This window comes from Danio aesculapii, chromosome 8, assembly GCF_903798145.1.
Source record: "Danio aesculapii chromosome 8, fDanAes4.1, whole genome shotgun sequence".
NCBI classification, from domain to species: Eukaryota; Metazoa; Chordata; class Actinopteri; order Cypriniformes; family Danionidae; genus Danio; species Danio aesculapii.
The window spans coordinates 27,859,981-27,874,339 of record NC_079442.1 but is presented as its reverse complement, the minus strand read 5'-3'; the positions used below and the strand labels follow the sequence as shown (position 1 = coordinate 27,874,339).

The 14,359-nt window shown below is 35.3% G+C and overlaps 1 protein-coding gene across 1 annotated transcript in view; it reads left to right on the top strand.

Moving 5' to 3' along the window:
- Positions 1 to 13,548, top strand: part of cacna1sb (calcium channel, voltage-dependent, L type, alpha 1S subunit, b) — a 39,142-nt gene extending 25,594 nt beyond the window's left edge. Inside the window, exons 26-45 of the mRNA XM_056463555.1 lie at positions 751 to 909; positions 1,627 to 1,737; positions 1,821 to 1,904; positions 4,116 to 4,163; positions 4,478 to 4,504; positions 4,622 to 4,747; positions 6,592 to 6,657; positions 6,736 to 6,827; positions 6,964 to 7,123; positions 7,549 to 7,676; positions 7,783 to 7,879; positions 8,915 to 9,017; positions 9,089 to 9,190; positions 9,995 to 10,122; positions 10,253 to 10,375; positions 10,457 to 10,680; positions 10,776 to 10,834; positions 12,649 to 12,734; positions 12,821 to 12,907; positions 12,993 to 13,548. Of these exons, the coding sequence (XP_056319530.1) occupies positions 751 to 909; positions 1,627 to 1,737; positions 1,821 to 1,904; positions 4,116 to 4,163; positions 4,478 to 4,504; positions 4,622 to 4,747; positions 6,592 to 6,657; positions 6,736 to 6,827; positions 6,964 to 7,123; positions 7,549 to 7,676; positions 7,783 to 7,879; positions 8,915 to 9,017; positions 9,089 to 9,190; positions 9,995 to 10,122; positions 10,253 to 10,375; positions 10,457 to 10,680; positions 10,776 to 10,834; positions 12,649 to 12,734; positions 12,821 to 12,907; positions 12,993 to 13,211 (2,229 nt within the window). The 3' untranslated portion in view covers positions 13,212 to 13,548. The remainder of the gene's footprint in view (positions 1 to 750; positions 910 to 1,626; positions 1,738 to 1,820; positions 1,905 to 4,115; positions 4,164 to 4,477; positions 4,505 to 4,621; positions 4,748 to 6,591; positions 6,658 to 6,735; positions 6,828 to 6,963; positions 7,124 to 7,548; positions 7,677 to 7,782; positions 7,880 to 8,914; positions 9,018 to 9,088; positions 9,191 to 9,994; positions 10,123 to 10,252; positions 10,376 to 10,456; positions 10,681 to 10,775; positions 10,835 to 12,648; positions 12,735 to 12,820; positions 12,908 to 12,992) is intronic.
- Positions 13,549 to 14,359: the final 811 nt, after the last annotated feature.

The following is a 14,359-nucleotide window of genomic DNA, read 5'->3' as shown; positions in this document are numbered from 1 at the left end:
GTAAATTGCTTAGGAACATTCCAACACCCCTGCACTGCTGAATGCAGATGCTGAAATAGCATACTTCCGTACTATTTAAATAGTATGTGAAAAACAGCATGTGAGCCGAGAAGTATGTCCAAATTCATAGTGACGAGAAATACCCAGATGACGAACTACTTCTGGCAAGATTCTGTAGTGCGCATCCAATGTACGATACACTATCCCATGATGCCATGTGAGAGAATTTCTGAATAGGAATGTGATAATGACAAATAGCGGATGTAGTATGTCTGAATTCCATTCATACTACTCACATTCATACTATATAAAACATACTTTTTAAAGTCATGTAGTAAATTACTTTCAAATATAGTTCCCCTTCACAAGCAGCATGCAGGAGTAGAGTATTGTGTCACGTTGTTCGTGCATATACCTAAACACAACAACCATAGAGGCTAAAAGCTCACATCAAAGAAAGTGGAGTTCCAGAATCACCACAGACCAATGAAGAAATTTACTGGAAACCAGAATGTTTGCATTGAGGAACTGTTTTAAACTGATAAAACAAAAATCCGAAATTTGAAATTACATCGTATCAGTTCTTTCTTCAATTTAGTTTAAAGTATATTGGGGCCTTTAGGGAGGTGAGTGTAACAGAGGTCAGCTAGTAGGAGTGGTGCAAGTAAACTTCCCTTGGCCTAAAGTAGTGCACTGCTAACTGAGGCTGAAGTCTTCATAACCATCTTCTCTTGTTTTCTCTCTTACCAGCGTCAGTGTGTGCAATATGCACTGAAAGCACGACCCCTCAAATGCTACATCCCGGAAAACCCGCATCAGTACCGCGTGTGGTACTTTGTGACCTCCTGCTACTTTGAGTATCTCATGTTCTTTCTCATCATGCTCAATACACTGAGTCTTGGAATGCAGGTTCGCAATAAAATGGCTGCTTCATTAATTTTCAAAAAAAATTTACAGTAAATTTTCATTACATTAATAATTTCCACCAAATATGCATTAAATTGATTGCAAAGTCATATATAATGTTACAAAAGATTTGTTGTTTTTACCAAAATATTCAGTAGCACAACTGTTTTCAATGCTGATAATAATACTAAAAATAAAAACAACAACAAAGGAACTAAAGAATGATTTCATAAAGTTATTTGACATATTGAAGTTATCATTATCAGCATTTTTTTAGCTCATCTGTAAGACATTTAGATGTTTTACATTATTTGTTTTACAGTATATTTTCCATACTAATAGAAAAATAAAATCTTGTTGTCACATAGAATTTAAATATTTGATCAATTTAATTTTCGGCATGTTTAAGGAGTATTTGTTTTAATTTCAAATTACCTTTTCAAATAGATACATTTTCAAAAGATTCTCACTTACAAGTACACTTACAAGTAGATAATTTGATTGCACATACAATATATAAAAACATAATTTAAAAAAGCATTTTAAAAAGATAATTTAAAATATTATAACCACAAACAAGAAAGAAAAGTTTAATCCTATTCTGTGAGTACGTTGATCAGTGCAGTGTTTCATACAGTTTCATACATTACAGTCCAGAGACACTTCAAAATGGCTGCATTTGTTAATTAATCTGTTGTTTCTCTTTTGCCTGCATAACAGTACTGTAACCAGTCTTATTATATAACCAAACTCTCTGGCAATCTGAACCTCATCTTTACGGTTCTGTTCACTGGTGAGATGCTCGTCAAACTCATCGCGTTCAAAGCAAAGGTACTCAAGTTTCCAAAATATCAAACTCTCTATATAATCTATTTTATGATGACATTGTTCATGTTCTGTGTGTTACAAAACAGGGCTACTTTGGAGACCCTTGGAATGTGTTTGATTTCGTCATTGTGATCGGCAGTATCGTTGATGTGGTCCTGAGTGAGGTTGATGTGAGTACGACGACAGTTTGACTTAAAAAATATTGCCAGTGTGATTTCTGTTTTGTAAATGCCTCTACAAAGGCTAAAGCATTTACAAATGCCCACCAACAATGGCTTGTATTTTAAACCTGTATTTAGCAATACATGAAGCACAGACCGCAGCAAGCAGTCAATATCAGCATTAGTGCACAGGAGGTACCAATTTCATCAGCTCGAGCTCAGTTTTCCTCTCATCCAACCAACCAACTTCACTCATCAGTGGCCATTGATGGGCTCACTTTCATGATTCATTTCACTTGTGTTACTGAACCACTCTCTTTCCATCTCTCACAGCTGCTTAAAGCCCTAAGTATACTTCGGTTTATGCACATGTTACAGTTGGTGTACAGTTTTGTCATCAGGACTGTACACGTGTTGGCCAATTTCCTTCCACATTCTCTTTGAACTTTTTAGGCACTGAATATTTAATTAATGTTTACTCTGTTGGTAAAGAGACAAAGAAGATTGGACGAAAAACAAACTGCTGAAGATGGCAAAACCAATAAATACCCACCTTTACAAATGCTTGTCTTTTCAAAATATAAGGACATTATTACAATTTGTAACTATTACCTAAAAACGCTTTTAGCTAAACTAGTGATTTTTAATGATTTATCATTACTAATCACATGCAAAATAAAAGTTTGTATTTACATAATATGTATTATATTATATATCTAATATGTACACTACCTGACAAAAGTCTTGTCGCCTATCCAAGTTTTAGTAACAACAAATAATAACTTGACTTCTAGTTGACCATTTGGTATCAGAAGTGCTAATATGAAAGGCAAAGGCCCCTAAATTATGCTTATTTTCATTTGACCAAAATGAAATATAATCATGCCTTTATTTTTTATGATTTAATTAGGACAGTAAGGTCTGGCTTTGCTGAGACAAAAGTCTTGTCAATTAACAGAAATAATATACAGTATAGAATATAAAGTCGTGGTGCAGTGGAAACAGAATTAATATTGTAAATGACTCCCATAAACTTGGAGGACTGCATCCATACATCTCTGCAATGACTCAAATAATTTATTAATAAAGTCATCTGGAATGGCAAAGAAAGCGTTCTTGCAGGATTTCCAGAAGTGATCAGGATTCTTTGGATTCATCTTCAATGACTTTTCCTTCATCTTACCCCAGACATTCTCAATAATGTTCATGTCTGGTGACTGGGCTGGCCAATTCTGGAGCACCATGACCTTCTTTGCTTTTAGGAATTTTTTCTTTTTCTTTTTTTTGATGGGGAGGTTGAAGTATGAGAAGGAGCGCTATCCTGCTGAAGAATTTACCTTTACCTTCTCTGTGGCTTGTAATGTAATGGGCAGCACAGATGTCTTGATACCTCATGCTGTTGATGTTGCCATCCACTCTGCAGATCTTTCGCCCCACTACTAATTGTAACCCCAAACCATGATTTTTCCTTCACCTAAATTCACTGATTTCTCTGAGAATATTGGGTCCACGTGGGTTCTAATAGGTCTTCTTCAGAATTTGTGATGATTGGGATGCAGTTTAACAGATGATTCATATGAAAAATCTATTTCTATTTTCTGCCACTTTTCCAAATGATAAACTAGAAGTCAAGTTATTATTTGTTGCTCCTACAGGTGGGATCGACGACAAGACGAGTATATATATATATATATATATATATATATATATATATATATATATATATATATATATATATATATATATATATATATATATATATATATATATATATATATATATATATATAAGCATTTACATACATAGATAGACATTTACATTTGTATATGCATGGATGTGTATTTATTCAACCATAATAAATATACACAGTACACACCAAAATATTATGTAAATGTGAACTTTAATTTTGTGTATGATTAGTTTTATTGAATCGTTCAACATCACTAAACTAATCCATTTTAAATCTTTTAGGTGTGCAATGTTTTAAGCGACTATGCATCTGTTGAAAAAACAGAAGTATACTCTGGGCTTAATACACAAGGCTGCACATCTCCAAGAGTGATGTGATGCACTTTTTATTGTCTATAACCACTTTAGGAAGTGTGATCCATAATTTTGCTGTTTGCCTCTGATCCTCAAGGTTGCCTTTTAGCTTATTATTACGCTGTACTGACACTTATTATACCTCATTTTGACTTCTCATCTCTCTGTTCTCATCAGGCTGCACTGGAGGCCAGTGGAGGACTGTGGTGTCTACATGGTTGTAGTGTAAATATCACTCTGCGCTGCATGGGACTGCTGTGAAAACACACACTACACACTTTAGATAAGATAAAAAGTAGACAGTTATTAATAATGTTGAATTTAGTGTCAGCATTTATTTTACTTTTATCTCAGTTTGATTTAGGTAACTCAGAATTGTCACAATTGTTTTTTTTTATAATTTAATAACTGAAACAAGCTTCCATACCCTTTTGACAGTTTTTCAATTTCTTTTTTAAATATACATTATACATGCTACCACATTATGGTGTTTTGATCTATTCTATTCTATTCTATTCTATTCTATTCTATTTTTTAAGGAGGTGAATCCAATGCAGGCAATTGCGGTAAGTATCTTTGCCTGGTTTTTTAATCTCTTTTTAAACATCTTTTTAAATGTTTACTATTTAATGTGTTTGTTAGGTGGGACTAAATGTGTCCCGTACAATTTTGCTCAATTATAGGAGGCAGAAAATGTTAAATTGTCCATCACATTCTTCCGTCTGTTCCGTGTGCTGCGTCTCATTAAACTGCTCAATCGCTCTGAGGGCATCAGGAACCTGCTGTGGACCTTCATTAAGTCCTTCCAGGTCAGAGCCATTTATTAAAACAAAGAAGAAATCAGTAACTTTTTGTTTTTAAAGAAATGTTTACTTTTATCACATGAGCATATATTAAACATTTAAAGGTGCTGTAGGTGATCTGCCTAAATGCGAACCGGATAGCATAATATGTTTGAAACACAGTCCCTCCCCTGCCGTCCAAAGCCACGCCTCCTGAAATCACATTAAAGATGAGCCTATGTTGTGTGAATGAGTTGGCAGAGTACACAATACACATGTAATTACAAACTTTTATCCTGTGTGCAATTACTGTCGTTACATTGTAATTACTATGTCATGACATTGTTGTTACATTGTAATTACTTCCAAGATAATATATTTAAACATATGTTTCTTTGTTTATTTCAAGTACAGTATTTGGGTGTTTGCATGTAACTATACACAGTACATATGTAATTACAAACTTTTAATTTGGATGTAATTACTATGTCCTTGCATTACAATTACTATGAAATAAAATGTTAAAACAATGTTGTAATAACATTGTTTTAACATTTTAATTACTATGTAATAACATAGTAATTACATTTTTACAAAAATGTAATTACATTGTTACAACAATGTAATTACATTGTTACAACAATGTAATTACATTGTTTTAACATTGTAATTACATCTGATAGTATTGTAAATGTGATTTTGTGTATTTCATGTACAGTATTTGTGTTATAGTTACGTATATACATATACACAGTACAGGTAATATGTAATTACAAAGTTTTAACTCGGCTGTAATTATGTCGTTACATTGTAATTATATTGCAATTACATCCAAGATTTACAAACGTGTTTGTATATTTCATGTACAGTGTGTATTTATACTTAAATATACACAGTACATATGTATGTAATATGTAATTACAAACTTTAATCTTGATTTATAAACATGTTTGTACGTGTGCGCAATTACTGTTGTTACATTGTAATTACATGTCATTATATTGTAATTACATTGTAAATATATTGTAGTTACATCCAAGATACTGTGTCGTTACATGGTAATTACTATGTCATTATATTGTAGTTACATTGTAGTTACATCCAAGATATTATTTATAGATGTAAATTTTTCCTTGTATATTGTATGTACAGTATTTTGTTATTTATAGTTGTATACATAAATATATACAGTACATATGTAATTATAGACTTAATTACTACGTCATTACATTGTATTTACATCCAAGGTAATATTTATGAACTTAAATGTTTCTTTGTACATTTCATGTACAGTATTTGTGTATTTATAGGTAAATATACGCAGTACATATGTAATAACAAACTTTTAGTTTGGTTGTAATTACTATGTCATTACATAATAACATACTTATATCTTCAAGACAACACTTTCTGTATGAAATTTGTATAAAATCTATACTAAAATCAAAGAGAAACACAAGTTACATTTTTTATGCTTAGTAGAGGTGAATGAGTTGGCAGAGTAGCTGACCTAAACTTGCTCAGGGAAATGCTGTTGCTGTCAAACATCGTTTACTTCACTAAGTGAGTTTAATGGTAAAGGGATTGATCCAATAGGCCTATTGATAGAAGGTTTACAAAGAAATTTCATGCTCTTATGTAAAAGTATTTTGTAGTATTTTCAAAAATACAAAAATACAGTATTTTATTTGATACATTTGTGGCTGCTGTATTTTGTAGTTTATTTTAACACACTTAAAATTGAGGTATTTGGTATTTTATTTTAAAAAACATTTTAAATGTATTTTTACCCATCCCTGCGTTTACCTATGTTTGTTTGTCACATATTTTGAACAGAATTACTGTATAAAATGTTGTGTTTGCTCCATCAGGCTCTGCCTCATGTGGGTCTCCTCATAGTCATGCTTTTCTTCATCTATGCTGTCATAGGGATGCAGGTGAGGAAATGTGCCGTAGTTTCCCTCGTTCTTGTTATATTAGTTTTTCCAATTTTTCGTCCTCTCTTCTTTCTATAGATGTTTGGTAAAGTTGCCCTGGTTGATGGTACAGAAATCAACCGCAACAACAACTTCCAAACCTTCCCTCAAGCTGTTTTGCTATTGTTCCGGTGAGGGAAAACATCTGTTTTTGTGTGTTCTTAATACAAGTCACTCTTTACAATAATTTTTGCAATGGTTTTCCTGTTGTTGCAACTCTATTTTTAGTTGAATTATCAGTGAACAGATCATTCTTTGTGTGCGCAGGGTTGCCACTGGAGAGCAGTGGCCTAAAATCATGCTGGCCTCAATGTACGGAAAGCTCTGTGATCCTAAATCAGACTACGGCCCTGGAGAGGAGTATACCTGCGGCTCCAGCATCGCTGTCTGTTACTTCCTCAGCTTTTACATGCTGTGTGCATTTTTGGTAAGCAAATGAGAGATTCTTAAAATATAATATGATTGTATTGATGTTCATCAGAGATTCATGTACAGTATACTGGAGTGTTAGGTATACATTATCATACTGGAATTTTGTACGAAACTTAATTCAAATCTTGTAGTTTCATATAACTTCTATTTTAAAATCCTAAAATCTAACTTTTATTCTATACTGTTTCAGTTAATATGTGAATAAAAATTTACTAGACATTATATAGCTCAACTCCAACTCTATAGAAGAGCATTTATCTACCTTATTTTTGTCTGTTTTCACCATTATATCAGTTTATAACTAGTTATTATGTACAAAGAGCCTCATGCAATTTATGTGCTTTTTGAGTGTTGATTATTAGAAGTGATATAAAGTTTAAATACATTTATAAAATCATTCAGTCACTGTCTTCCTGGTAGGTGATCAACTTGTTTGTGGCTATCATAATGGACAATTTTGACTATCTCACTCACGATTGGTCAATCCTCGGGCCGCATCACCTGGATGAATTCAAGAAGATCTGGGGAGAGTATGACCCTGAAGCGACGTGAGTTAAATCATATGAGGATCCAATGCAAATCTCATCTTATTCTGTTATTGTGCACCTTTTCCCAAAGACACACTTGTTTATATTGTCTTCTGGTCTTGCAAAGGGGACGAATCAAACATTTGGATGTTGTCACTCTTCTGCGGAGGATTCAGCCACCATTGGGTTTTGGTAAATTCTGTCCACATCGTTCAGCTTGTAAGGTAAGACAACATTATTGTGTGGGTTTATGTTGAGGCTATATTGTTAAAAAGTGGACGGTTGGTAATCATATTTTTATGTCTACATACAGTTCAAGTGAGAATTATTAAACCTTCTGAATTATTAGCCCCTGTTTAATTTTTTCCCTAATTTCTGTTTAACGGAGAGAAGATTTTTTCAACACATTCCTAAACATGATAGTTTTAATAACTCATTTCTAATAACTGATTTATTTAATCTTTGCCATAATGACAGTAAATTATATTTGACTAGATATTTATCAGGACACTTCTATACAGCTTAAAGTGACATTTAAAGGCTTAACTAGGTTAATTAGGTTAACTAGGCAGGTTAGGGTAATTAGGCAAGTTATTATATAACGATGATTTGTTCTGTAGACCAGTGTTTCCCAACCCTGTTCCTGGAGGCACACCAACAGTACATATTTTGAATGTCTCCCTTATCTGACCCATTAACTTCAGGTTTTGGAGTCTCTTCTAATCTTCTGATGAGTTGATTCAGGTGTGTTTGATTAGGGAGAGGTTGAAAATGTGTACTGTTGGTGTGCCTTCAGGAACAGGGTTGGGAAACACTGCTGTAGACTATCAAAAAATATTTAGCTTAAAGGGGCTAATAATTTTTACCTTAAAATGTTTTTTTTTGAAAAATTAAAAACTGTGTTTATTCTAGCCGAAATAAAACAAGTAAGACTTTCTCCGAAAGAAAAGATATTATCAGACATACTGTGAAAATTTCCTTACTCTGTTAAACATCATTTGGGATTTGGGTTTAATAATTCGGACTTCAACTGTATTGTGAAAGGTTATTAGATTGTATTGGTTATTAAAAAAAAATCGCAAACAAGTTGCTTCTTCTGTGTTCGTTAATTTCCACACTGTCACTAGAATCACCCACTTCTGCACTTTTATGGAAATTATGTTTTTATGGGGTCTTGCCCTGTTTAGTGAACCTGGCTTTAAATCTATATGTTGTCCTGGAGTTGACTTTAAATCAGTATTTTTGAACTTCCACCTCAGCGACTGATTTCCATGAACATGCCACTAAACAGCGACGGCACAGTGACCTTCAATGCCACACTCTTTGCTCTGGTCAGAACAGCGTTAAAAATCAAGACTGAAGGTGTGTAATGAAAATCTAATTTAGATGTTTGTTTTGGAGCACATAAAATAATTGACATTTCTTTCTGTTAGGAAACTTTGAGCAGGCTAATGAGGAGCTGAGAGCCATCATCAAGTCGATTTGGAAACGGACCAGTATGAAGTTGTTGGACCAGGTCATTCCACCAATTGGAGGTGAGACAGCTATGATGATAATAAAATGCTGTTGCATTTGTAGAAACGATAATGCTTGTAGTTTGATCTAAGATTAATTTCATTTATTTTATACAGTGAAGACTATGCAGCGTTATTTTACATTGGATTATTTAATGTCTATACCTGAATACTGTTGGACTGCTCCTATTAATAGACATAAATCACTATTTGATTTGTATCTTTGTATTGTATTTGTCTATGCTCTAAAATATGCTTATCATTTTTTATGAACATGCACTTCTCTACAGTATCACCCCATTAATTATAAAATAATCAGTTCTTCAAGACAGATCTATTCAAGTCATATGGTGGAATTGTTTTCATTCATTCTTTAATTTTCTTTTCGGCTTAGTCCCTTTATTAATCAGAGGTCGCCACAGTGAAATGAACCGCCAACTTATCCAGCATATGTTTTACGCAGCGGATGCTCTTTCATCTGCAACCCATCACTGGAAAACACCCATACACTCTTATTCACACACATACACTACGGACAATTTAGTTTACCCAATTCACCTATAGCGCATGCCTTTGGAGCACCTGGAGGAAACCCATGTGAACATGCGGGGAGAACATGCAACCTCCACACAGAAATGCCAACTGACCCAGCCGAGGCTCGAACCAGTGATCTTCTTGCTGTGAGGCGACAGCGCTACTCAATGCACCACCGTGCCACCCGAATTGTTCTCATATCAACATATGAATTTTAAATATATACTTTTTTAATGGTCAAAATATAAATATTGCACATTTCTGACTGTGATGTGATTCTATTGGCTGCAGAGGATGAAGTCACCGTTGGAAAATTCTACGCTACCTTCCTGATTCAGGAACATTTCCGCAAGTTTATGCAGCGACAGGAGGAATTATATGGTTACAGGCCCACCAAGAAGAACGCTGATGAGATTAAGGTGCACTATATGATAAACGCCTACCATAAAACAACATTTTAGGATCAAAATACTTGACTAAAAAAAAGTTTGCTGGGTTACATATAATAAAACAAAACATATTTTATTCCATTCTCACCTTGTTATGTAGGCCGGTCTGCGCAGCATCGAGGAGGAAGCGGCACCAGAGCTGCACAGGGCTATATCAGGTGACCTGATAGCAGAGGATGAGATGGAGCGAGCCATGGAGAGCGGAGAGGAGGGCATCTACAGGGTACTCGGAGGCCTATCCTCTTTAGCAAGTAAGTAGATATGAACATCTATACTTACAGCCTCTGTTTCTCCACCCATGCAGCGGACAGGAGGTCTGTTTGGACTCAACGCGGACCCCTTCTCCTCTGAGCCCAGCAGCCCTCTGTCCACACAGGTCACCAGCCAGAGGCCCCTGCAGTTTGCGGAGAATCGGCCAGAGGATGCAGGGTCTCCTCCAGACTCTGTCTTCCTCCCAAACACAGAGTTCTTCCCTGATAACATGCCAACAACAAGCAACACCAATAACAATGCCAACTTCATTGAAGAGTGAGCAGATAATGATAATGAAAATTACACATATTTATGTATCTGTAACGGTCATGATGCTCATATGATGCTGGGGTTTTTTTTTTGTCATCCAGGTTTACATTTGAGAGCGAGTCACAGTCAGCAAGCAGAAACTATTCATATGAAGACATAAGTAAGTGAAAAGAGTGGGCGATAGAAGAAAAAAGGACAAAATGAATGGGACTAACAAAATAATTTTGAATTAAGAAAATGTAATGTACTTTTATGAATCTATACAATTTATATGAATTTTTTAATTCTATACCTTAATGTTTTTTAACTATACTGTTTTATGTATTAAATGTTATTAATGTTCAAATTATTTCCAAGATAGTGTAACAAACACCACCATAAAATATTTTTTATAACAAACATTTTATTCTCCAAGAGTGTATTAAATTAATCATAAATTACATTATTAAAAGATATTTATGTTGCTAAAGATTTTCCAATTGTAAATAATCACATTAATTTAATAATTTATTTATTTATTCATTTTCTTTTCGGCCTTTATTAATCTGGGGTCGCCACAGCGGAATAAACCGCCAACTTATCCAGCACGTTTTTCGCAGCGGATGCCCTTTCAGCTGCAACCCATCTCTGGGAAACATCCATGCACACTCATTCATACATATACACTATGGACAGATTAGCCTACCCAATTCACCTATACAGCATGTCTTTGGACTGTGGGGGAAACCGGAGCACCCGGAGGAAACCCACGCGAATGCAGGGAGAACATGCAAACTCTACACAGAAACACCAACTGACCCAGCCGAGGCTCGAACCAGCGACCTTCTTGCTGTGAGACGACAGCGCTACTGCATTACCTAATTTATTAATACATTTAAATTTATTCAATTTAAAATGTATTGAATTAATTTGTAAAATATTTGTAATGTTACAAAATATATTTGAGGTGGGGGGGTAATTATAATCCACATATTTACAGTAATCTACAGCAGTGGTTGCCAAAGTAGTGGTCGGGACCCCCTAGGGTAGTATTTAATAGTTACATAAAAAAACAACATACAAATAAAAAGCCATCAGCCTTTCAACTCTTTTCCCACTAGATTGCGACCCCTGGGGTTATTACGCTAGATTAACGGCAAAGCAATAGGGTAAATTGCAGCAGATTGATTTTACGGCACAATGTTAAACTTTGACACCTTTATTGCACTCACGCACTTTAAAAATAAAGGCCACGACTGAACATAGAGGACGATCTCCAAGTGGCGGTCTCCAAAATTAAACTAAGAATAGTTGTTTGCTGCAAACATTCATTCATTCATTTTCTGTTCGGCTTAGTCCCTTTATTAAATCTAGGGTCGCCACAGCGGAATGAACTGCCAACTTATTTAGCAAATGTTTTACACAGCGGATGCCCTTCCAGCTGCAACCCATTACTGGGAAACATCCATACACGCTCATTCACACACATACACACTATAGACGATTTAGCCTACCCAATTCACCTATACCGCATGTCTTTGGACTGGGGGGAAACCGGAGCACCCGGAGGAAACCCACGCGAACACGTGGAGAACATGCAAACTCCCACAGAAACACCAACTGACCTAGCCGGGGTTCGAACCAGCGACCTTCTTGCTGTGAGGAAATTGTGCTACCCACTGTGCCACCTTGCTGCTGCTGTAAACATTGTGCCCAACATTCTCATTAAGTGAGGTTAATAATAAATTAAACAAATTAATAATGAGTATAAAAACTGTTGCACTTTTTTGTGTTGTCAGTAAGCTCGTTTATATAGTTCCTATTGGTGTGTGTGCACCGTTGTGTGCAATGTTTGTATGTATATAACCACCTTCGACGATAGTGGGGGTTGCGAGTCACTGGAAATGTTATTTTGGGGATCGCGAGCTGAAAAGTTTGGTAACCCCTGATCTACAGTATTCTTTAAATGACATTATTTTCTTGTGCATTTAATAGGAGACTCCAGCATGTATGTGGGCAGAGCCTCAAGTGTTAATGACAGGCGGATGTCAGATTTCACAGTAAAGACCGATTCCACACAGGTTTGAACACAATAACACATAATTTTAATGAGCTCAGCAACTGATATTCATTTCTGACTCTTTTTGTGTGCGCCTGTACCTCTCAGTTCCCCTATAATGCCTCATGTGGAGAATCAAAGAACCAGAAAGCAGCAGCAGAAGCCTCACCAGCCACCGACAAACTCATTCAGCAGGTAAACAACATGCATGTCCTGTTTAAGTTCCTTCAAGACCTTCTTTTAAACTACGATTAAACTGCATTTTGTGATGAATTCTCAGGCACTGAGAGATGGTGGTCTGGAGTCGTTGGCTGAAGACCCACAGTTTGTATCTGTGACCAGGAAGGAGCTGGCAGAAGCTGTTAATATTGGCATGGAGGATATGGAGAGCGTGGCTCAGGGTATTGTCAATGGGCAGAGCGGCAAGGTCACCAAACGCAAGCGACGTCCCATCCCTGTTCCTCCCAGCAAAGCCAAGGAAGCCACAAGTGCAGTGTAAACACATACTGAGAGACATTCAACAAAATCATCAGACACCATCTGCCTGATGCTTCTGCCATTGTTTAAATTCACAGACGTAACAGTTTATGACAGGTAGTGTTTGAGAGGTGCTGTTTTTAAAGATGTAATTATGGTTTAGAGAAATAACATTTCCAAAGGACACGTACCTTAATGCTGTTTTACTGAGGTCTAGTGATTTTTATTTATGATGGCTACTCTGATTCAGGTTTGTTTTTGGTGAGCGATTTTACCAAACATCCTCAATAAAGTGTTCACACTTCTGTTCTGTGAACATTTATAATTGACTGAGTGACAATACAGACAATCATCTGAAACGTTGTATTCTGTGGACATGTCTGAAAGGCAAGTCTTTTCTTTACTTTGAATGATTTACCACCGCAGTTACAATTTTTTCTTATTGAATTGGGGGGGGTGAGGGAGGACGTTAACCTTAATATCATGTTTACAGGAAAATATTCAGCTATGGTAAATAAAGTTAAAGGAAATGTATGGTACACATAAAGCCTTTTTAGGAGTTTTCAGCTATAAACCCTAGCGTTTTGGCCATTCATTTACATGACAGCAGCTTTTTGGGGTCCTGAAAATGCAGGAGTAAAGTAAAATTGGTTACTGTGTGGAGGTTTGTGAAAATAATACTATTATTTCAGTCTGTGTAAACTAAAAAATGCAATTTTGCGAAAATACTTACATCATACATAAGCAGTATATCTTTGAGCGAGTTAAATAAACAACAATGGCGGACAAGAGGACTTTTGTTAATACCGTTGTGCTACAATGCCAACTATTGGCCTGGTATGCACAATACAGAATTTTCAGGCATAGTTTCGAAAATGCTGTCGTTTAAATGTGAAACGCTTCAAAAAACACAAAGATTTTTTTTCGTTTCTTCATGTAAACAGGCCCGTTCTGATTTAGTGTTTTTTATTATTTAAATAGTTTTTTTGTGCTTGTGCTCTTCACCTAAAGCACCTAATTTGTTTGAGCATTTATTTTATTTATTTACAAAATTACTTATAGATGAGACAAGAAGGTGTATAGGATCTTACTATGTCTAATTAAAAGCATATTTAAATTTTTATTTCACATAAGACTTTTTATATTTCAAAAGAATCTTTCTCGCAGCTT